The sequence below is a fragment of the Ctenopharyngodon idella genome, chromosome 21 (genome assembly GCF_019924925.1).
Source record: "Ctenopharyngodon idella isolate HZGC_01 chromosome 21, HZGC01, whole genome shotgun sequence".
Taxonomy (NCBI): domain Eukaryota; kingdom Metazoa; phylum Chordata; class Actinopteri; order Cypriniformes; family Xenocyprididae; genus Ctenopharyngodon; species Ctenopharyngodon idella.
The window spans coordinates 10,510,890-10,535,510 of NC_067240.1; the positions used below are offsets into that span (position 1 = coordinate 10,510,890).

General features: G+C 37.9%; 1 protein-coding gene across 1 annotated transcript in view; it reads right to left on the reverse strand.

Annotated features, from left to right (window-relative positions):
- unc5da (unc-5 netrin receptor Da) overlaps positions 1-19,738 on the reverse strand; it is a 230,914-nt gene extending 211,176 nt beyond the window's left edge. Inside the window, exon 1 of the mRNA XM_051878075.1 lies at positions 19,235-19,738. Coding sequence (XP_051734035.1) covers positions 19,235-19,325 — 91 coding nt within the window. The 5' untranslated portion in view covers positions 19,326-19,738. The remainder of the gene's footprint in view (positions 1-19,234) is intronic.
- Positions 19,739-24,621: the final 4,883 nt, after the last annotated feature.

Sequence of the window (24,621 nt, forward strand, 5' to 3'; positions counted from 1 at the left end):
ATTTGAAATAGTAAACAGATTTCAGAATTTTACTTAATAATTTGAATGTACAATTAGATTCAATTAGAATCCAAATTCAAAGAAAATCATATAACAAAACCATAACGTTTAAAGTGTAAAAAGTTTTAAAAGTCTTGAAGTTTATATGCCAAACAGGCCGACAGAGGAACAACAGAGAACTACAGAACAATAGATAGAATGATAGAACAAGAGAACAACAGACAGAATGATAGGCTGTGTCCGAAATCGCCCCCTATACCCTTAAATAGGGCACTATTTGAGGGGACAGCCATTTGTAGTGGTGTCCGAAACCATAGTGGACGATGTTGAGTGCACTCATTCAATCCCACAATGCACCACAATAACGAGTATACAACCGATGCACGCTCAACGGCTAGAGAATACCCATAATGCAGTGTAAGAGTTGCACGCTGAATGAATTCCCGCGTCTCGCCATGAGATGAACTGAATCAATCATCCATTCATTTTCCAAACCGCGCTGGTTCAGCATTATCATACAGGTATAAATTCCTTTTTAATTAATCATTAAATCGTTTAAAAGGTTTGAACATGCTAGTTCAACATAAATATTCATTACTACTGGAGCTGCCAGTTTGCTACATTTCAAAAGATTATTAAACAGCAGCACAAACTATGCGAAATCGGCAGCCCTTCCGGTGCACCCAGTGTCCGAATTCACTCACTCATTTCATTCACTCCTTCAAGTGGACTATATTAGTGGAGTAATGTAGAGAATAGTGAATGAGGGTATAGGGGGCGATTTTGAACACAGCAATAGACAGATAAACAGACAGATAAATGCTAGTTCAACTTCCTGTGTTGTGGCCAATTTAAAGGACTAGTTCACTTTAAAATGAAAATTACCCCAAGCTTTACTCACCCTCAAGCCATCCTAGGTGAATATGACTTTCTTCTTTCTGATGAACACAATCAAAGTTATATTAATAAATATCCTGACGCATCCAAGCTTGAAACAATGAGTATGAAGCTCAAGAAAGTGCATCCATCCAGAGCAAAATGTACTCCACACAGCTCTGGGGGGTTAATAAAGGCCTTCTGTAGCAAAGCAATGCATTTGTGTAAGAAAAATATCCATATTTAAATAGTTATGGAGTAAAATATCTAGCTTCCACCAGACCGCCTTCCGTATTCAACTTACGGAGAAAATGTAAAACTCTTGCAGTTCAAAACGCTTACGCTACGTCCTACCTTCCTCATTCACCTTACGAAAAACGCTGGAAAGTCTGGCGGAAGCTAGATATTTTACATCATAACTTGTTAAACTTGGATATTTTTCTTACACAAACGCATCGTTTCGCTTCAGAAGGCCTTTATTAACCCCCCGGAGCCACGTGGAGTACGTTTATGATGGATGGATGCACTTTCTTGAGCTTCATACTCGTTGTTTCCCGTTCACTGCCATTATAAAGCTTGGATGCGTCAGGATATTTATTAACATAACTCCGATTGTGTTCATCAGAAAGAAGAAAGTCATACCTTGGATGGCTTGAGGGTGAGTAAAGCTTGGGGTAATTTTCCTTTTAAAGTGAACTAATCCTTTAATTCTACTGCCATTAATGATACAACCAAACTATCTTGGTTTGGCATTATAGCAGTCGGTCTTGAATTTCTGGCACTTCTCAAGCAATTACAGGAACATGTCCACTTTACAATGTTCCACATTATGTCAGAGGCCATCAAACCCAATCTAACTTGAGCCTGGGCAATCTTCTCTCAGACAACTTCCCAATCTCTCCTCCCAAGCTAAAAAAAACCTGCCAGCCGAAGGGAAACGATGCAATGCAGCCTTAGCAGACACCTGGAGCGGGGTCATGTCCCTCACCTTTCATACTACAGAGATGCACTGCGGTAACTCACTCGATCCTAATGACATTACCAGAGCGGTTTTGGCCATGCTGTGTGCCTCTGACATTTAAATTGACTTTGTAAATTGCATCGGGGTGATGCGGAATAAGACAAGCTATGGGCAGTATCGACTTCTCTGCAGCTGAGGAAGCTTCATTTAAAATCTCACAGACCGCATGGACAGATTCATATGTGCTGTTCCCATCACACAAGGGGATCACAGACACTACGGTCATCGCTCTGTAATGAACCTGATTAAGGATTATTATGCCTAGAAGTATTGCATTGTGTAAAGTAATCAAACATGGGCAAAATTGCAAGTGCTTATACAGAGGCCAGCGATTATTCTTCTTTTCTCTTTCTCTTAGCTTCTTTCCCCAGATTGCCCGCCACAAGCATGGAATGTCACAGTAAGAGCTGATTTATAGATGCTATTATTTTACACGTCCAAAGGATACTTGTAATGGCCACTATTAGTCAGTTATAGGTGTGTTTTAATAGCCTGATGTGGTTAAGCTGAATTCTCGGCTGTGCGCTGAGGTCTATGAAGATGCGACGGCAGCCGCCGCAGTGTAATAACAGAGCAGCAGCCGGAGGGCTAGGTTTGACTGCGCCTGCACCGAGAGCAAAACGCCATAAAAACAGCAGTTTACCAGCAGGGCCATGTGTAAACATTCATTCTCCTTAACTCACACACACACATATACATATACATTCAAGGAGACACATGCAGTGTGATTGAGAGCAGCAATCTTTATCTGCTCTCTGTTTTTCACTTCTCAGAATCTAAATTTATGAGCAACTATGCACAAACCTGGAGGCATTCTAAGTGTGGTGTGTTTGGGAAAATGCTAATATTTACTTGTGTGTATATCTGCAGGATAAGCTATTACTAGGGTTTGTGTAGCTCCCAATGGGAGACAATAACAAAGTATTTTAACTGTTTATAAGTACATTTATAAAGATATATAAGTCTTTTTATACTTATACTTAAGTCCTCTGAGGTAATTTTCAATATAATATAATACTATCCCTTTAACCAATCAGAATCAAGTATTCCAGAGAACCGTGTAATAAGCTAATTTTAATGTCCTCTTAAATATCCCTGATTGACAGTCACTGGCTTACTGACGACTCATAATAATGTCAGACTGAGCTCAAATCCATCTTATGTTCAAATGACACATTGGTACTTTAGCTCAAGTGCAATCTGTGTACCTCATCCACCACTCGTAACTCATCCTAAAGCGGGTTCACAAGCACGCAGGTACACAAGCAAACAGGTAAACGCACACTCATACACACAACGCTCCAAAGATCTAGCTATGACAATACTGGACGAAAACACTTGAATGATGAGCAAAATGAGAAAAAGAGGGACGTTAAGTGCTCATTAAAGTATCTACAGGGTGAGACAGACAGTGGGAACTCAGCACTCTATGTGTTGCCGGAATCTGAGAGGGAGATAATTGGCCATTATGACAGTGGACGGCATGTCATTACCTTTTCATTAGCTGGCCTCCTCTCTTCCCAGGATTGCCCTGCGCTACTGAGCAAGAAAAAGACGCCATTAACGTAATGTGGAATTAAGAGAGGCGAAGAAGAGCAGGACGGATAGGGCACGCACATACATACAGACACACACACTCTACTCGCATACCCATCATTCTCTCCTTAAATGGAGCTGAGAGCGCGAGAGCAGAGTGACACCAATTTAAAATCTGCAGCGATCAAATGAGCAGAGAGATGGAGAAGGCACGTGTGTGGGTGTATTTGTGTATTCATATCAGTGTATATGTGTGTGCATGTTTTCACACAGACACTCTTACAAGCGCATCTCTCTTTGAAAATGCCATATGATGGAGTGAAACACAGAAGAACCCTTGGGAAATAGATAAAGAGGTGCACAAACAGGTAAAGTTATGAGTTTTATGAGAAGGTTCAAAGTCAGGGTGCTCTAGCGTTGTCAAAACTCGTCTACGCAGACTTGGATCATATGTGTCAAGACAATTTCCAAAACATTACTTACCAAAAGCATTTCTACACCTCCTGCAACCGATATTCCAGAAGATGCAGTGAAATATGGGGCTCTGTTACATAATGAACACTCGTTCACAACACAGGTACTTGTCATTTAAACACGCTTTATCTAAACTGACTTACTGTACACTAATTGCAAGGAAAATTCCACTACAGCAATCTAGGGTTGAAGACCTTGTTGAAAAGCACAACAGTAAAAGGAATTCTACTCTCATTTCAGCTTAATTCATGGCTCACTGCTACAGATCAAACCATAATATATATATATATATATATATATATACCTAGTTCTGGCATGAAACTCTAAATGGCGCAGGCTGATAGGTTCTTAACTCATTTGTTAGCAATCACATCATTATCTGCTACTATTGTTACTATCTATTGTTCTGCCAGTGAGCTGCGGCTAAACATTCAAACAAATACCACGCTTTTAGAAACCCTCCACCTTCCCCAGCCCTACCTGAATAGATCTGCTACTGGGGTTAATTCATATATGTTACATGTGCAGCAGCAGCAGCATGTCTTACATGCTCACAGCAATGTCTGTGAATGTACTGGCAGTAGCAAATCTCTGTACTTGCTCTGCAGCAGCAGCAGCGTAGCATATCTCTTCCACCAAGACCAAATACATTAACATTGCCATGCTAATCTCTATTACCATACCAGTCTCTCTGAGAGTTGTCAAGACAGAAACATATGAATGGGTTTTTGGTTAAATGCCTGAAACAAGGACTACAGTGATCACAAGATCAAGACACTTTCACGTTATATACTATGACTAACTCTTCTAACTCAAACTTTCAGTTAAAATGTTTTTTTAGATAAAAACTGAAAGAGTTGTTGTAAGGTTAGTGGTGGTGACATTGAGGTTGTGAGAACGTGGTGTAGTTTATAGCATACCGTTATGCTACATTCACACGGGGTGTCAGAGTTAACGCTTCTCATTTACTTTTAATGGGTGACGTTATACGTCGCATCCGTCACGTCGCTTCATTCGCATTGCTTGCGGCAGAAGTTGAAGATTTCTCAACTTTTCAAGCGCCAAAGCAGGCGTCAGCCAATCAGATCGCAAACACCCTAGAGCAGTCGTTAGCCAATTGTGTTCATGCAACACCGGAAAGTAATGTGATTGGTTGTTATCACTATAACGGTCGCGTCAACACAAGCTTCAGACACGCCCTCAGTCAAGCGTTAACGCTGACGCCCTGTGTGAATGCAGCGTTAGCTTTTTAATTCTGGCGATTGTATGTAGGCATCAAAATTCATTACACAATTTGTAAGTATCATAAACTTTTGTTGATCACAGAGCTTTTTTTTATCCAAAATATAATCCAAAAAGCCTATGGAAAAAATCCTACTGGGTTCTTGTCGAGGGAACCGGTGTGATGCTAACTTCCGGGTTGGCCTACAAATTTACGTCATCCCTACTGACTTCTATTGCCTACATAGAAAACAATGAAAAAATAAATTATTAATTATTTAATTAGGTACACTATGTAACTTTTGGCACTCTAGTGATTAATAAACAAAACTGTATGCATCTTGTGGAAGAACACTGTAGCTGGAATGTGAATGATACTGGTCTACTCCGCAGCAGTTGTCATCCCGCTAGTGATTCGGGATAAGACAAAAACATGGTTTAGTAGATGAATTCATGATGTACTTGCCCCATTATATACATTTTGTTTATGCTGAACAAAAAAGTTACATAGTGCACCTTTAAAATTTATTTTTAAATAAGTTTAAAATAAATATGTTTAAAAAACAGACATTATGATACATTCATTTTTAATTATATATATATATAGAGAGAGAGAGAGAGAGAGAGAGAGATACACATGCTTGCATGTATACGTTTTTGTGTGCAAATTTATCAAATATACATTTAAATATATTTCAGTCAATACACTGATTTAAAACAAATAACAGAAGCCTCAAATAAAAATGTCAATTCTCTAGCATGTGTTTATAAGCAGGTCTTGATCTTTCCAATATGGCAGATCTGCTGATATATCATGATAATTAGCAAAAGTTGCTAATGTAGCATCTAGGTTTTCTATCTCTAGTCAAATCTCTACCCACATCCTGTTCACACATTCCTTGGAACATCTCCCTAAACATCTCTATAAATAAACCTTTTAATAGATGCAATTGATTGCTTTTTGTCATGACAAGGGGAGACATGGTGTGCTGGTGGAATAAACAAAATCAGTAGAGCTCATTGTGTTCAGTAAATCGTATGACTGCGAGGAGCATCATTAGGTTGTTCTGAATTAATGGGTGCTGGTGAAGATGCTTATTGGGGGACTAGATTAGACTGGAGTCCACACAGTCAAATTATAGCCCGATTATAGATTCAGTTTGGACAGGAAGTGTGCAGCAAAGGCTCAGAGCTGAGAGACGTACGGCTGCATTTAATTGGTCCCTGATGCAAGCCGACTTTAGGAAATGAAGAAAAGGAAGGATGTGTGAAAGAGACAAGGGAAAAGAAAGGGAGACAGAAAAGAGAGAGGTCTCCAAACTAGAAGAAAACAACAAAAAGAAGCCAGGGGGAAGAGTACTGGTGAGCATGATTCTCCTCTAATGTCTTCTGCTGTAGCTCCCCGCAATCGATTCTTCCAGTCTATTACTTTCAACTCACTCTCACTTGCTCTATCCCTTTTTCTCTTTCTCTTCATTTTTATGTCCTTTGCTTTCTTTTATAAAGATCACAATCAGTGTGGTTGTTTTGGATGAAGTGTCTGAGAGAAAAAGCGAGAAGAGCGAGACAAAGGGATGACACAGAGAACAGCAGATGCACTGCAAGAACTTACAGATTCAATTGCATGTTTTGTGAAGATTCTCGAAACATCATTCTGCATAACAAGTGCGGTACTGTTCGAAGATGTTGACAACTTCAATTTACGAATAAGATTGAGAAGTTCATCCCAGAAAATAACTGGTCTTCGATTCTGACTCTGGGAATTAAGATCCGGAAGAGGGTTGGAGGACAAAAAGGGACTAAGATGGTTTATTACTAAGATTACAAAACCACTACAAATCTGGAGGTGTATCAACAGCCAGTGGGAGTTTTGATCCAGTGATTGTTTCTTTCTTTTTTTATTATTATTATTATTTCATTCACCAAAATGATTCATTCAGGTCCATTCATTAATTTATTTGGTGACTATGTAGGTTTTATCAACACACCAGTATGCATTGGCCAATGAGTGTATCACATATGAGTAATATGACTGAGCCACTGAATCCCTCAAAAGATTATTTCACTTTTCCGCGGTCTGGGGTTCATTTCTTGGATATTTGGACAAGTTAGCTGCTCAGCCAGCCCCTACTGACTTTTTTGAGGTTAAAGCTGCACATCCCTTCTGAGGACCTTGACTGTCATGCAACTTTTTACTATTGCTCTATTATTTGCACTACTATTGCACTCTTGTATACTGGACTAAGTATTTATTATTATTATTTCTTTGTGTGTGTGTGTGTGTGTAGTCCAAGCATTTGTTCTGTGTTTAACCTTGAAAAATCCTTAGAATAAAAGTAAAAAGTATAAAGGTATTTTTCATTAACATTCATGACATTCATGACTGAAAGAGCACTAATTTAAAATACAAACATTTTAATAGAAATATCAATATCTTTTGCTAATGTCTGGTGTAAACTATATTCCATATTGCACTGTTTATTGCAAGATCACCACCCTTTTTTCTTAAAAGGGTCATGAACTGTATTGTTTTATTGTTTTATAATGTTTCCTGGGGTGCACTTATAATGTCAGTAGGATTTGTACATCAAAATATGTCATAATTTAGAAATAAAAGGCATTTTTCTTACCCTGATTTTAGTCCTCTGATTTGAACGCTCTGTTTTAAGGGACGTGTCTGCTGTAAGACTTCAGTGTAAACACCCACTGCTGTGATTGGCCAACATCTTTGCACTATTACATAATAAAGAGGCACATTTCACAACGAACCTGGGCTTGGTTACAATAAAAGCTGTTTTGAACTAACAAGGAAGTTTTCAGTTCTGAAACTTACAGGATATTCTTATAGTATGATGACCTCTTATATGTTAAAAGCTCAAGGAAAATGTGATTATCAGTTCACGACCCCTTTAAGAATTGTGAAGAATACTCTAGAATCATTAATCTATTTAAATAAATAAAACTTCATATACATGCATGGAAACAACGGTGATCATGAAAGGTTAAAACAAATGCAATCTCTGTCCGCATACAGACAGACTGTGAGCATGACAAGTTTCAAACACATTTCAAACTTTAACAGATCATCCAAGGTCAAAATGGCCTCGAGTGATGCAGGTGTGCTGTTTAGAAATTTAAAGAGTAAGCTAAACACGAAGGTCTCTTCCTGCATTCGGCTTCCTTTGAAGCATGCTACTGATGAAACCCTCTCTCCCTATTGTGCTCACACTGACTTAGACCTCTTACCAATCTGACAGCTGTGCAGAACAGAGTGAGCTACTACCGATGGCTATTTGACATGGAAGGCAACCTCATCACTCAGTAGTAAAAACTCTTATAAAATATGCATGTTGAGCATTGCGGTGATACAGCCAGGTAGCCTGGGCACACCACTCAAAGAGCAGACTGCTGGCATAAAGAGGGGGATTTTATACTATATATTTAAAAAAATAAAAACATAAAAATAAACCACTTTTACTTACTTAACACAACATCCTAAAAACCCAACGCTCATGGCGTAAGATGCTGAAAAACAAGACGTGAGACAACAGTCATATGTATACAGAACAAAAAATGTTTCTATTTTGCATTCATCTTTTTTTTTGGTGACAAATACTGTGACAAAATTGGTGACAGAAATAGTGCAAAATAATAATTTTTATATTTATACCTTATGAAATATATTTTATTAAAAATATATTGTTTCATTTTATATATTTTTTATTATTTTTTCTTTCTCTCGCTCAATTGAGGTAGATAACTTTTTTATCCAATATCCAATAAGAACAATCCATCAACTACGCTGCAATTTTACCGAATAAATTTCATGATGCTCAACAAAAAACTCACACGACTTTGCCTCAACAGAGGATGTTATTGGATAACTGGACTAACCAACAGACCAATTTTTGCACAGCATCTCAAATGTTGGTTTGGTTATTGTGAAATGCCTGAGCCTGTCATCAAAATAGTTGGGAATGATTACCTCCCAGAACTGTCTCACACAATCGCGTTCCCAAAAACCAGGTATCCGCCTCCAAACATGAGACAAAATGACAGCCTTTATTGTGTTTTGTTGCATTTTTCCTTCCCCTGGCTGCCTTAATAATATACATCCAAGCATAGACCCACAGTGAGGCTCCAAAGCTCACTGCATAAACATTGGTTTGTGTAATGACCTTTGACCTGCACTGTCCAAACGATGCTATAGAAGTGCACTCAACACAGTGATCATCACCAAATTCCTTAGAGTACTTATATGAATGGATACAATAAATCTGAACCACACACATAACACACTTGCTATACACATGAAGCATGATTAGGCAGCATTCATGTTGTTTCATGGATGGTGAGATTGCAATCACTTGTGTCATTCTTGAGCTGAATTACCCAATGTGTTGCAGAATGGGAGAGAGAGAGAGAGAGATACGAGGAATTGTGGGTAACGATTAGTGGAGAGAGTGGATTTTTTTCTTCCAATGTCATCCTGTACCTATAATTTCTGTCATTGTATGTTATTGTCATTTTTTTTAGTTAAAGTGGCATTTTAAAAGTTTTCAATTTCTTGGCATTGCAGGAAAACACTCATATCCCGTTGACGCGTGTGCAGTCAGGTAACACGGGGAACAAAGATTATGATGGTGGTCTCTTAGCATTAGCATGCACATTCCCAATTTCACTTCTGAATGAATAGTAATTTGCTCTCATTTGCATGTAAATCGCAGAACGGAATGGAATTATATGAGAGAGCGGAAGGAACAGCTATAGCGGGGACCCGCACATTTTCTCGACGAGAGAGACCCTGGCAGGCTTCGTCTCACCTCTCTTTCGCTAATTGGAAAATAAAAGACTGCGCTGACCTCGGGCGCATCGGCCACAGTGAGCCACACTGTCTCAGCATCGTCATTTTCATTTGTTAAAGCCAGATTATCATACTGCAGCCATCCGGTGTCTCGATGTGTAACCATGAAGTATTTCTTTTTTATTCGCCAGGATTGTCTCTCCCACAGGTCACAAGTGTGTGAGAAACAGTCGAGATTTGTGAAGAAAGGGCAAGACAGAAATGTGAAGACAGAAAGTCTTAGAAAGTGGAATATTAAAGTATAATATGTGTGTAGAGAGATGGATGGGAGGAAAGAAAGTGAGACCTCGAGAGAGAGAGAGAGAGAAAGAGTGTGTGTACGTATAGTATCAGAGAGGAATAGAGCGAAAGTAAGGTGCAGGAACAAGTATATTTGATGTCAACCACTTAGCCCTGTTGAATCACACACTAGGTGTGCAGCATTCAGGGGACTCTCTGCACCGTAGGAAGCTGTGCTAATCGCTAACTGCTAAAGGTGCTAAAGCTCAGGAGTCTCAGAACTACTGAGGCTCATTGACAGTTTCACTACTGTGTTTGGGGGAACACAACAACATTTACTATACACCTATAAAGGGTTGTTTGACAAAAAGTGACACAGAAATCAAAACTGACAGAAAACAGGACAGACTTTAATGCAGCATTGGATCACCGCACAGTTTTTAGATGTAGCACAGAAACACTTGACAGAACAAAACGACAACTATGGTAATGTTTTATACAGAAAAAAGCTAAAATCTAATGCGAGCAGCCAGTGAGACAGTAGTAAGAAATTAGTTTAGTAAAATATATATCTACATACAAAAGTCATGTCAATTTTCTAATTTAGTTTTTAAAAATCAATACATTTAGTTCTTTATTAAATGTAAAAATCAAGCATTATTTTTTTTTTTTTAAATGTTTAATTTAAATAAGTGGTCAATAGGGCTGAGACAATACATCGATGAATCGCAAATCGAGAAATGATTCTGGATCGATTCTGATATTTTCCGTATGTATCGCGATTTTCTCTCTAATTGAGCTTAGTTTTCAATAGCAGATGGCACTGCGTACTTTAGCAACAGCCGTACTCTGCTTCCTTCCAATTCCTTACACACACCACTTGAACCTTCTATAAAATAATCATTCATAAAATTTGAAAAGGTTAAAGCGAATTACAAGGGTGTTTGCAGAGGGCTGTTTACATTAATCTCGCGTTATAAAAGCATACTGAGGTGCAAATACATTCTCAGACTCAGCCGAATGCACAAGCACTCTTCTTCATGAGCATCTGAGCATGTGGTTAAAAAATAGCCTAGAGCGCCATCTGCTGTTAAAAACTAAGCTCAGAATTTGAATTTCGATTTGCGATGCATTTGGAAAATATCAGAATCGATTCACGAATCGCGATGCATCGATATATTGTCCCAGCCCTAATGGTCGATATAAAATTGTACACTAATTTGTTTAAATAAAATACAACACCAAAAACTAAAATTGATCATAACATTATAATGTACAATATGAAAATTTATATATTTATTGTGAGATTCCCTAAAGATTACATTTAACAATGTTTAACATTAAAAGATTAACTTTAAAATCATTAGATGATGGCAAAGGTAATCCTCTATCTAAAAACAGGGGAATGCAGAATTAAAAATCCAGTCACCAATGTCAATATATCATCTGGCAGTAATAAATTAAAATAAATAAATAAAAACAACCAATATATTGTACTTCCCAGCTAGTCTATTTCCTGCCCAGCAAACAGCTCATTCAATTATACTGAAAAGTGTAACATAAGAGGATATTTCTTAATGGGCTGCCGAAGTCCGAGCAAATTTCCAAAAAAGAAGGAGAGAAAAGCATTTTTTCCCTACTATTCTCAAATGAGTTAGAGAAGACAATACGCTTCCGAGGAACATTTGCCATTCCACAGTGGGAGGCAACCCGAAATCTAATGCGGACGATATTTTAAACCCACACAGAAGTTAAAAGGGCTGTAAAGAAAATTAACTACTTTTCATTGAGAGGAAAAACAGTGTGTGAGAGAGAAAATGCCTGTTTCTGGCTTGCTCTGTGCTGTGAGTGTGAGTGTTTTTCACAAAACACCTGGTTTGTGCGGCTCTCCGGCTCTTTTACAGGCAGTGAGTCACAGAGGCGTGAAGCACCAGCAGATTTTTACACCGACACTGCTGACCATACATCAACATGCAGACGCAGCGAGCCCTTCACTGTACATGGCCTGTGTGCGTGTGTGTGTATGTGTGTGTATGTGTGTATGTGTGAGTGAGAGAGAGAGAGAGAGAGAGAGAGAGAGAGAGAGAGAGTGAAAAATACATGCACATAAGAACGTGGTGCTCCTCCATTGGTCATGGTACACAGAACACATCCTATGAGTGGCCTCAGGAACATGTGTATGAAATGAGAAAGAAGATAGAATCATATTATATAGTGACACATTCATTACTTAAAAGACGGCTATAGTTTTAATGAAATTCAAGATTATATGCGAATATTAGATCATGATGGTACAGTTGTGTTCATAAGTAGTTGTGCTGCAAAATATTGTGCATTATTTAGCATTGTTTTTTTGTTTGTTTGTTTGTTTTGCACTGTGCTGAAGAATCTACATACTGTAACTGATATTAAACATGTTCAACAAGTCAATAGAACAATTATCCTGTTAAAAATTTTACATTTTTAATAATTTGTTGCCTCTTTTTGTGATGTGACATTGTGTATGAGCCTTATTTGTCCTGAGTGGCAAAGCTGGACCTCAATATCACTGAGCTAGTGTGGATGAGAGCTTAAATATGCAGAGCACACTGGGAAAACCAAAGAACTTAAAGTACCTGGAGGCTTTCTGTCAAGAACAGTGGGCAGATTCACTGCACATATATACCAAGGACTTGTGCACAATAACCACATCTTGCAGACTCTTATGAGTAGAATCGTATTTATGGGTGTATTCATGTTTGACATGAGAGTGTGAAATGTTTGAGAAAAATATTCTTACCGGTGCTTCTGACTGCCAAGGTCCCTCAGATAAACAAACATTTAACCAAAATTAACCAACATTCAACCAGCTCCTTACAAATGCAAAGCAGCATTTAACCAGCAAAAAGCAGCATCTAATAGCAAAAACCAGCAGCTAACCAATATAAACCTGCATTTAACCAGCACTAGCATGGAAATCCATTCTACTCTAAACTGCTCTTGTCAGTCAGGAAGGGCATTTTTAAAGCATTAAAGTAATGGATATACCCCATGTTCACCCACTGTAAGCTTCAGTAAAAATGCCATATATATATATATATATATATATATAGTTTCACATTTCAAAGACAATACATAAGATTCATGCACAAATGAAAAAAGGGACAATCTCGTTCAACTAGTTTTGCTTGCTCATGTCAGTGCGTGTCTCACTGTGATCAATCCTACCCACGGGCCAATCAGAACTCAGCGCAGCCAATGCAACCTCTGAGATTAAATTGCATTATATTTTATTACAGACAACCTCTTACATCTCTGTCAATGTTGCAATTGATTATTAAAACATGAAATATTCATATTTGGGAGCGGTATCGATTTACATCAAAGAGACTTGTCGGATCATTTTTCAAAAACAATGACCAATAGCAGACATCTGTCACAGTGGGGTAATGAGGGGAGAATACATTAAACTAGTTTACATTTGTGTGATTACTGCATAGAGGTTGATGTTATCCATCAAACAGTCATTACAGTGCGCGTGTGTTTGTGTGAGCGCCTGTTAATTTGTCATTATTGCATTGCCAACTGTAAAAACATGAATCAGCAAGATTTTAGTTGGGTCAGAATGCAGCAGAACACAAAAGATGTTTTTAAAGTACCGGGTGATATTTTAAATCATATTTCCTCTTCTTGTTCCTTCTGCAACGTCATTTTACACTCTAACCAACTGTCTATTGGTTCTGCACTTAATCCTTCCTGACAGACAGTTCAAGGTTCTTCTTCATTTGGAGAAAAAATAAAAAATAGAAAGGCCACTACAGGAACAGGAAGTAGGGAGCACTCAGGAGAAAATATTATGCGGAGGATAGTCCGGAACATTTACAGTACTTGGAGAGGTCTGTGCGCATGCTGAAAAGGTATATAGAGTTAGGGCAGAGGAAGAGAAAGGAAAGCACTCATTCTCAAGAGTTCACGGTTAATGGTGTGAGTTATGCGTTTGAGGTGAAACCCAGGGTCAGTGGAGGAAGGACGGCAATCTCAAAGTCTCTTCATTCAGCACTCTCTCAAAAGCACTCTGAGGAGACACAAATGAAGATGGAGAAACAGCAAACAAGGACACTTGGGAAAAGGAACTATGGTGCCAGGAAAACTGAGTAGCAATACTTTCAGACCTCTACAAATATCCATATGGCTAAATGAAACAGCAAGGCAAAGTAATGTTTTTGAGATGGCCACGTTTTATGCTTTCACAGGACATTTGCTATTTTGGCCCATCAGCCTCCCACAACCCAAGAGGGTAATGGTGTTATTGGTAAGTATCCAGGGTCCAAAATTACCATTTAGCCATAATGTTTTGTTGTTGTTGTTGTTGTTGTTAAATAATGCCATTATTTGGCCGTTTTTCCTTCAGTATTAGTGACAAACAGTCAGGGCCGGGGGAAGACAATCCAGCGCTCTGGCCAAAATAGGAATATGCCGCCCCCGACATTCAAATTTTTAAGAGAAAAAAATGCCAATTTATCATATTGACCCCTATTGTTGACTTAAGACAGGTGTAATGAATTACTACAGTTGATTCACCATTTAAAAGAGGACGTTTCTTGCTTTGGCTGCTGCGAACTCTTCAGTTATTTCGGAGTAATCCAATTTGGTGCTCAATTTGACCGTTCACAAAGACCCGCGCCCTTTAGTTGCTGTTGCTATGTCCAACAAGTCATGCCACTCTCACGCCACACATCATGTTCTCACAGAATGAAAAATATATTGTGGAGCAAAGAGGACACTGACAATGCATCGACAGACAGTGCAGGGTTTTTTTTTGATAAGAAACAAAGTCTCAAATTTCAAATTTTTTAATTTTTAAATCTCTCAGTGACACTGAGAGATTGCTGTAGTGCCTCAGTTCAAGAACCGATCATCTCTTCCTACTAGTTAATTTATAGCATCAAATAAACATGAATGAACATCAGAAGGAATGTTGTTTCAACCGTAGAAAGACGTCAGTACACACCATTTTTCAAGTTTAAGTCCATCAACATTAATCTACTAATGCTGCCTTCACATGCTCTTGGAATTATTGTAAATACGAGTTTCCTAGGTAAAAATTGCACATGAACGGCCTCTCATTTCGAAACTTGAATGTGATGAGCATGTAATCACGACTTCAGAAGTGGGAATTATCAAATTTCCGATATTTCACGTGAAGGCAGTATATCTCCCCTGACTGCTTTGTCTGACATAACGGCGGATTCTGCATTATGATTGGTTAGATCACCTGTCAATCAAACTCCCGGTGAAGACATTGTTGATCGTGCTTGTCATGGTGTGGCGCTCTCTAGTGGTCTGGCGCCCTGGGCAATTGCCCAGTTTGCCCAGCGCTTCCGCCGGCCCTGCAAGCAGTGCAGGACATTGTGTCACCTAAGATGAGCAAGTCTCTGTCTCTCTTTGAAACTGCAATGGATCTAAAAGCATGAAGATCATTATCAGTACATCATTACTTTGTTCCTCATATTTCCGTTTTGGTGGATTAATGTGAGGAATATTCCACATATGTGTCACCACATGGAGTCCTGAAGAAAAAAACCTTTAGGCATCCGATATAAACATCAGATGGAAAATGTTCAGCTGAAGTAAAAGCTGTTAGAAGAAACACAAGATGCTTTCTATATAGTTTCAATGTGTTCGATTTTAAGTGTTCACATCACTTACGTCAATGCCAGCCAAACTACCTTTTTTACAATTTGACAAACCATGTTGTGGTTAAATTTAACGGCCAATCTTTACTCATATTTGTCACTTTGTGAGGGTTTATTTTGGACTTTGTATCTAAAATGATGAAACTCCCATTGTGCTGACAACGACTTGTTTAAGGACCCACATTCAAATACACCTGCATTGTCTGACAGTATAGAGTGTAGGATAAACATCACCAAAAATAAAACATCTAATGCCACCCCCAAGCACTCACAAGGAAATGATGCAAGCGAACACAAAATCTCCAAACTCAGCCTCCCCCAGGATCTACCCCCGCTGCCCTCTTGTTATTGAAAATGTATGTGGTTACGAAGATCCTCCCTCCTTTTGACAAATTTATGAGTGTTTGAAAGATTAAACATGACCTTTGTTGGGGTTTACCGGCAAATGCTGCATATACGGACTATACAGCAAATCGCAAACCTCTGAGGGAAATTACACAAACACCTGTTCACACATATGCATAAACACGGCACAAGCTTCTTATCCTTGTATTGAAAATCCCAAGCTACCGGGAAAGGGTTGGCGTTCCATCTTACACCTATGACAAACGACAAGAGGATTCCATCATCCTAACAAGCATCTTCTGATCCAGCTCCATTCCAAGTCCCTGAGGATGAGCAGACCTGGCCCTTTCCACTCGCTCGCTCTCATAAATACTCTCCACCAACCAGGTTCATGACAAGCTCTCACAACATGACAGGCTCAGAACATTTCTCCGGGGACATCAATGATGCATTCTGGGAAATGTATGCCTTGCTGTTACAGTACAAGATACTTGTGGACACGGCAATGCATCAACGTTAACAGATATCCCGGGTAATGTTCTATTGCTCGTAGTCAATCATGTGGTTGATGTGCAAACTCTCACCGACACACAAAAAGCAAACAAAAGAATCAACGTTGCAGATTCGAATCACGGTTCACCTTCATATGTGCACAGATGTCAAAAAGCATATTTTGAGAGTCTGCCTAATGATACGGGACAATAAATTAAACATTGCTTATGTACACGCTGCCTTTATTCATAACTCATGCCATCAGAGAACCTCTCTGGAGACTTCAAAAGCTACTCGAACTCATTACCATATGCGCCTCTATCACTGAATCGGGCACAGTTACATCTCCATCTATTGCCGCCCAGGGCTACATTTCCGTTCTGTGTCTCACATCAACTTTATTAAAAAAAAAAAAACAACCACAATACATTAAAGGAAAATGACATTTAACGCTCTGACCACAGGCAATGTGGCAAACGCTGTAATAGTTTGGGTTTGTTTATGGTTTTCAATAACAGCTTCTTTCTGACAGGTACTACGCATTTCTGAGCGCGGATGTGAAACAATAGATGATGTGAGCGCTTGAGGCCGTGTAAGTGAACATGACAGATGATTGGATATTTTAATGACACGATTTCATTTGCATATTAATGAATTCCCTCAATGAACCAACAAAGCGATATCTCCGAGAGGAACGGATATATCTTATGCAATGCTGGTGAGGAGAACTCATTAATTATGAATGTTAGACCAGTTCAAGCTGATTTCCATAGTTTAAGGAAAGAAGGAGGATCAAATCCTGAGGGCTAATTTGCTAATAGACTTGCAAATAGTTTATCATAAGGGACGATAAAATCAGGAGGTCAGATAGCAAACATCAGACGACTTTAAGATACACAGTGAGAAAGAACATTCTGCATTGATCAAATTGCAACACTTGAAAAGCCTTATCTTTAGGATTTAATACTTTAAATGCACCACATCTTATCGCATATCAAACAAACCAGGATATAAATGGATGATGTATGAACTACATAATTGCAGTTTCATAGGAATAAACCCTGAGAGAAAACAGCTAAGACAATTTCTCAGCCAGCCTATATGAACAGATACACAAAACGGATCTCAGAAGTGGCCCTTAGGGGTGCCTCAGGTAATAACAGCACTCCTGACTGATAAGACCATCAACCTCAAATTGTCCAATCCATAGCACCAGCTTTCTTTTAAGTGTATCACTTGAAATTTCAGATGCCACGTGTAGGATCTCTTTATTCGGAAGGGTAAAAAAAAAAAAAAAAAAAAAAAAAAAAACACTGGCAATTAATGAAATGCTAATTGGACACTTGTTTATAAACATCCAATTAATCAATCCTGGTTGAACATCTTAATGATAGTTATTGTACTGTGTCTCAGTGCCCTGTCCACCTCTTCACTAAGCATCAATGACTCTTAACATAAGATAATTGCTGCCTTGCTTCTGCTTTCACTTCAAAAAACATGCAACATTAATCTTCGATAAAAGTACCAAACAGTATTTATCATTTAAAAAGGAAATCTATAGCTAGGACACCAATGTGATTTTCATTCAGACTAAAATGTAAATGGTACATTTAAAAAATACAGTGACAACGTTATAGGCATTTTGGTGCTCTTATGGTATATTTTACAGTCCATATAGAGCTAAAATATCACATGAGTAAAATTATACTTTTCATGAAACATATCTAATAAACACATAGACAGCGCACAGTGTTACTCACATAAAACAGCATCAAAGTAACACATCATATGACACTAAAATAATGCAATAACTATGACCTAAACAACATAAAACGTAACAAAACGCCTTTTTAGTTCTATAATATTTTACAGTAAAACTATTTAAACTGCAGCGTACTTAAGTACGCACTTAAGCAGCTTGTAATTTAAGCAATAATATGTAAGCTGTTAATTAAAGTGTTAAGCGCTTTTCAATCAAGAACAGGACTGGTGAAGAACAAGCGCGCAGAATCAGATGGAAAGGCACCTTTCATGCCTGTTGCGCTGCGCATCTAATGGCACGCACGCTTGGTATTCGCACTCCAATAAACAAGCTTCATTCAAACCGAAATTATGAGAAGGTTTCCAGACTGCTGATATCATTTAATATTTTTACATACATTTACAAAATGCATCGCGCGCAAATTTCCCTCTGCTTCGGCACTTGATTTTACAGTCGCTTATGCCTATTCAAGCGTTTGGCACAGTGATGAGACTGAAGCGCATTACTTTTACATGCGTGTAGGTAGTTTTACGTAAATTAGCATCTATTACACATTATTCATTCTAAAGCCTATTTGAAACTGGAACAGTCGTGCCTTGCATTAAAAAACCCTAATATACAGTCATTATCACACAGTGCAGATGTATTCATACAACGATGCTTCAGAGTCCACGAACTCTCCAGGACAGCTAAATGCGGGGCTATAAAAGTATATCGTTAGGCTTTCGTAAACAGTTGAGTTCTCTTACCTCTAGCCATCGCATAGGGCAGCAGGAGAACCAGGACCGCGAGGAAGCCAAAGCAAGAGTATCGTCCCTTCTTCCCAAAGCGTCCCATCATCACTGCGCTTCTCTCCTGCGTCCCCAACTAAACCGGGGAGCCGCTCGCATGTGCCGCTCTCATGCATGTGACGTGCGTTCCCGTGGCTTCAGTAACAGGTCCCTCCCGTAGCGATAAACCCGAAGTTCTGCGTGAGTCTCTCTCATCCGCGCGCTGAGTGAGTGTCTCGCGCATCCGTGAGACTGGAATAATGAAGCCGGTGCGCGCTGGCCAATAGCGGAGGGTGATTGAGGGCGGAGGGAGCGCAGCGGCTGTCCTTCACCCTGCTGCTCGGATGCGCTGCGAAGTGACCAGATGTGCCTGAGTAAGAGATGATACATGAGCATACATGTCAGATGTCGGGTAAATTCGAGATGACATATGAACAGCTGGTTGTGTTACACTGATTTCATCACAGATCGTGTCGGGCTCCTGGGGGCCACTGAGATGAGAGCAACGCTGCACACTGGAGCAGTGGCGGCGCGTCTCTCGTGCGTAATCTGTGTGGAAGAAGAATGGATGTTTAATTAAGCATGACTAGACACGTGAGCGAGAGTGTTGTCGTACTCAAGTCTATAAACAAGTAATTGATATCTATAGTCATTTACATGTCAGACAATAATTACCCAGGTTATATATTTTGTCTCCACCAATGAAAAATGTTTCAGATAGCCTCAGTGCCGGTCCTACACTTCTGGGGGCCTTAAGCAAAACTTTGTGAAGGGGCCCTTGTCGAAATTAATTTATTGGTTTGTCAAGAGTAAATAAAAAATTAAATTGTTTAAAAAATACATACCTTTTTCGCTCTTGGTGCATTTTCTTTTTTTCTCCTCCGCACAGACAGCTTATTTTGGAAGCCATACAGCCATATGTCAAGATGCATGTCATTATCTGCCGCACTGCATGATGATATAAATCATTGAGCATTATAAAAAAATCACTCTGCTAAAGTATAATCTGCATTTATATTTGCACATGCAGTCAAATATATATATATATATATATATATATATATAAGAGATGCACCGATACTAAATTTCTCCACCGATACGATAACCAATTATTCAGAGTGATATCTGCCGATACCGAAACCGATAGCGATAGTTTGGGGGTTCTGCCTTTTATAACTTCATTTAAATTAATTATAATTTCATTATAACTAATAATTAATCATTATATTTTTAATTATTATATTTTGAAAGGATGCAAATAAAAACTTTATTCTCTGCATTTCATCAACTTGTTTCAGAGTAACTGGTATCAGTTATAAACAAACACATTACTCAAATTAATATTAAATATATTAATATTAAATAACACTACTACTTCTTAGCATTTTCTTTGCACAAAGCACAAATTCAGTGAATTTTCCTGCGCTCTTCTGATTGACAGCATATATCGGCCCTGACTACTGACTGTTTTTAAATTATTGGCCAATAGCTGATAGTGTGAAAATTTGCTTTTATTGGCCGATATATTGGTGCATATATAGATAGATAGATAGATAGATAGATAGATAGATAGATAGATAGATAGATAGATGTGTGTGTGTAAGTGAGTGTGTGTGTGTGTGTGTGTGTGTGTGTGTGTGTGTGTCTGTGTACACATACACACATATACATATTATATATTTACAAACTTTTATGTGACATGCTCACAATTAATCAATTTGAGAGCACTAAAAAAATATGTTTTGTTTTTTTTCTACGCACCTTGCGTATAGGAAGGATCAGCACTGAATAGGCTGAGCCAAATTGTCAAGCTATGTGTCATACAGAACAAAAACAGGTGTGGATTACATGTTTAGGTGGAGCAGACTCAGCGATATCCTGTTCCTGCTCAAAGCGTTCTGTAATCAGTAGACTCCAGGGGCCTGATGTATAAATGTTGAGTACGCACAAAATGGGCATTGAAATATGCGTACGTCATTTTCCATGCACATATCGGAATTATTTTTATTTATATTTTCATTTTATGTTTCCCGCAGACTGAGAGAAACCAATTTCAAGTGATCATTGAGAAAGATAAACATATGATCTTAAATTTGAGTTTTCTGTTGTACAAATAAATAAATAAATAAATAATGCATGACTTGATAATATGGCCGTTGATTACTGAAAGGCTATTACAGTTTGAGGTCACTTTATATTACACTGATCATGTTACTGTGAATATAATTAACCACAATCACTTTAATTATATTAATATAAATAAAAGGAATTATAAGCTGCTTGTAATCACACATTGTTAGGCTATTTTTATTACTATGGGCTGTAAATGAAAATTCACGACTGGAGGGACCAAATAAATAACTGAAAAACCCATTAAATGACCTTCTAATTGTTTCTCCTCATTGTCTATGTTGGTTTACAGCCCTGACTATATCCCCCCACCCCCCCACCATATAATATGTGTAACATGGTCACTGAAATGTGTGACCCATGTGCGATAGCACTGTACAATTTACATGTAGAGAAAAAAAGCATACACAAATATCTCCAACATGCAATTTTACACACACAATTGCAAATGTCCCGACCATAAACCCTAATCTCGGAGGATTTTCTTTCCAGTGATAATTTAGTGTGCTCAGATTTTATTTTGATCTTGTCACACTTTCATCCATAATTATTTAGACCCCAAATATAAAGTTGACATCTAATTATAAGAGTGCAGCTGATCCTCTCTTCTAAACTGGCTGGAAGACTTTTCCCAATGGAATTCCTGCACTCACTTAGAGACTGGACTGTGATGGCTGTCAAAAAAATCTAAAATCTTTTACAGCTCGATTTAACCACCACAGGACATATTTGAACACCCGTAGTGTCATTTTGTGAGCCAATTCAGAAGATTAACACAGTATTTCAATGGCATAATACCATTCTCTGTTCAATAAGTATCCGCTTTCTTGTTACAAGACTGGAATAGATGGTTAGAATCCAGTAATGATGCTGATTAAACATGACTTATACAGCAACAAATTAAGAGCATGATATTCATAGTGATGTAGACTAGAGGGCCACGATGGGACCCCAAGTTGAGATTACAGTACATTGGGAGAGACAACTTAAAGAAAAAGACAGAAACACCACCTCAGTGCTGCATTTTACGGTGAATGGCTGTTCCCACCCGTCACACGCTCTCACATCTCACACATACTTCTAGCTCCTCTAATAGCACCCACTGAGAAAAAAAACATAAACACAATAGACCTAAAGCCCTTGTTAATATGTAATTTGTCCCACTGTGGCCTGATTACTCTGTGCGCATGTGTGTGTGCTTGTGTGTTTGACCTTGTCTGATGGGGTTAAATGTTTAACAGGCTTTGCGCAACAGACATGATGATGCTTTAAATATCTCAAAGCTCTATAAAAGCAACACCATGGCCCCTTTCCCTCAGGACAAGAGACAAAAGTCACAGTTGTCCTTTTAATAGGCAGTGTCTACAGAGGACTCCATCAGGGGGAATGAGACTGAATATTTGTATGGTCCATTAGCTGTCCTCTAAAAATGAGATAGTGAAAAGCAAAAATCAAGAGCAGGCACTCTATTATGGGCTGTCTAGTGTTACTGTGCTTTCAGGTTTAATTTCCAGGGGTTAAATTGGATTGGAATGGCATTCTGGTACCTTACATACAAAAAAAATATATAAAGATATATAAAAATAAGTAAATAGATAATAATAATAATAATATACTGTATATACACTGTTAAAATTTTTAGTTTGAAATTACAGTACATTCCTGGTTATGACTTTCACAGTTATTCCATAGTAGGACTTCTTTTGTATCTAACTGCACTCTCAAAAAATTACTGTAAACAAACAATATCATGCTGTATTTCTACAGTGCATAGTATGTACTATGAAGGCACCCAGCATGCAGTGCGGCATGAATAGATGCTGAGTTTCTTGATTCTTGATGGTTTTATCTGTCCTGCTGAAAATATTTTTTGTTCACTTTTAGCAGTTTGAGTTGTTTATTTCGTAATGTTCAGAATTGATCTTTTTTATTATTATTATTTGTTGAGTCACCATTGTTGTGTTTTGTATGTTGAGTATAAAAAAATCTTGTGTTGCATGATGATGTCACACCTTTCAAAGATAAATCTCAGCAGCTGTTTTACTACTGTGAAATATCCATCCACAAACAATTATTAATTTGAAATAATTATTGGTAAATCTTTATGCTGAAATAATGCTAATCATAGTATAGTTTGACTAACTTAAAATCAGCCAATTAGCTTATTTTAAATTCTAGCTTGTCATTGTTTTAACAAATGTTTCATTTGTCAAACTTCTGAATTGGTTAGAACAGAAATTTGAATATGATTATTCAAGGTCCAAGATCCCAATCAAATGGAACACTAATCACCATAACGATGACTTCAAAACTATTACAGTACTAAACAATATAATTTCTTACAGTGGCATGGTTAAAGACAACTTTATAATTCCCAGTAAAACAAGAGCAGTAACTTACTGTGATGTCAGCAACATTTTGCTGTTGATTAACAGTAATCCATAAGAAAATGACCCAGCAAAAAAAAAAAATAAATAAATAAATAAATAAAAAATACTCTTTAATCCTGTAAATTCCTGGCAATTTTTCTACAGTGTATATACACACATTTCATTTCACATCATTACACTTTCCTCTAGTCAAACCCTGGAAGAGGAAATATGCGCAATAAATAAATATTACTTTATTTACATATTTTGATATTACTGTTTCATGCTGCTTTCTAGACTGGTTGTCTTACTGTTTTTAACAGTAAGAAGTAAAACAAATTTGTTTTCTAATAGTGTTTATGAAATATATATATATATATTTTTTTTTTTTTTTTTTACAAAACAGAATATTTTACAGATAATATTTTATTAATTTTCTTATAGTATAATGACTATATAAAAGCCAATTATTTAAATTATGAGAAAAAAACCTCTCATTAGAGACACTCTCTCACACTGCCCAGTACAAAACAGAACCAAATTCACCTGTTTCTGATATGATTTGCAGTAGCAAATTTTATTTTATTTATTTATTTTTTTGGTCTATTAAATGTTATTTTGAACCCACTCATGCTGCTACTGTAATCTATCTTTTGTTTTAACTCTTCAACTCTTTGATTCTTGTCCTATTCTTTCACTCATTTTCACCACAAGCTCACTGTGGTGCGCTGCATGCTGTTACAGTAATCGGCATGGGGGAACACATTTGTTAATGTCTTCTGTCGGCATTTATAAAATATGCACATACAATTGCAAACAATACATTTGGTCTTGTAAGAAAAAGAAAAATCACTTTACACATGCAGT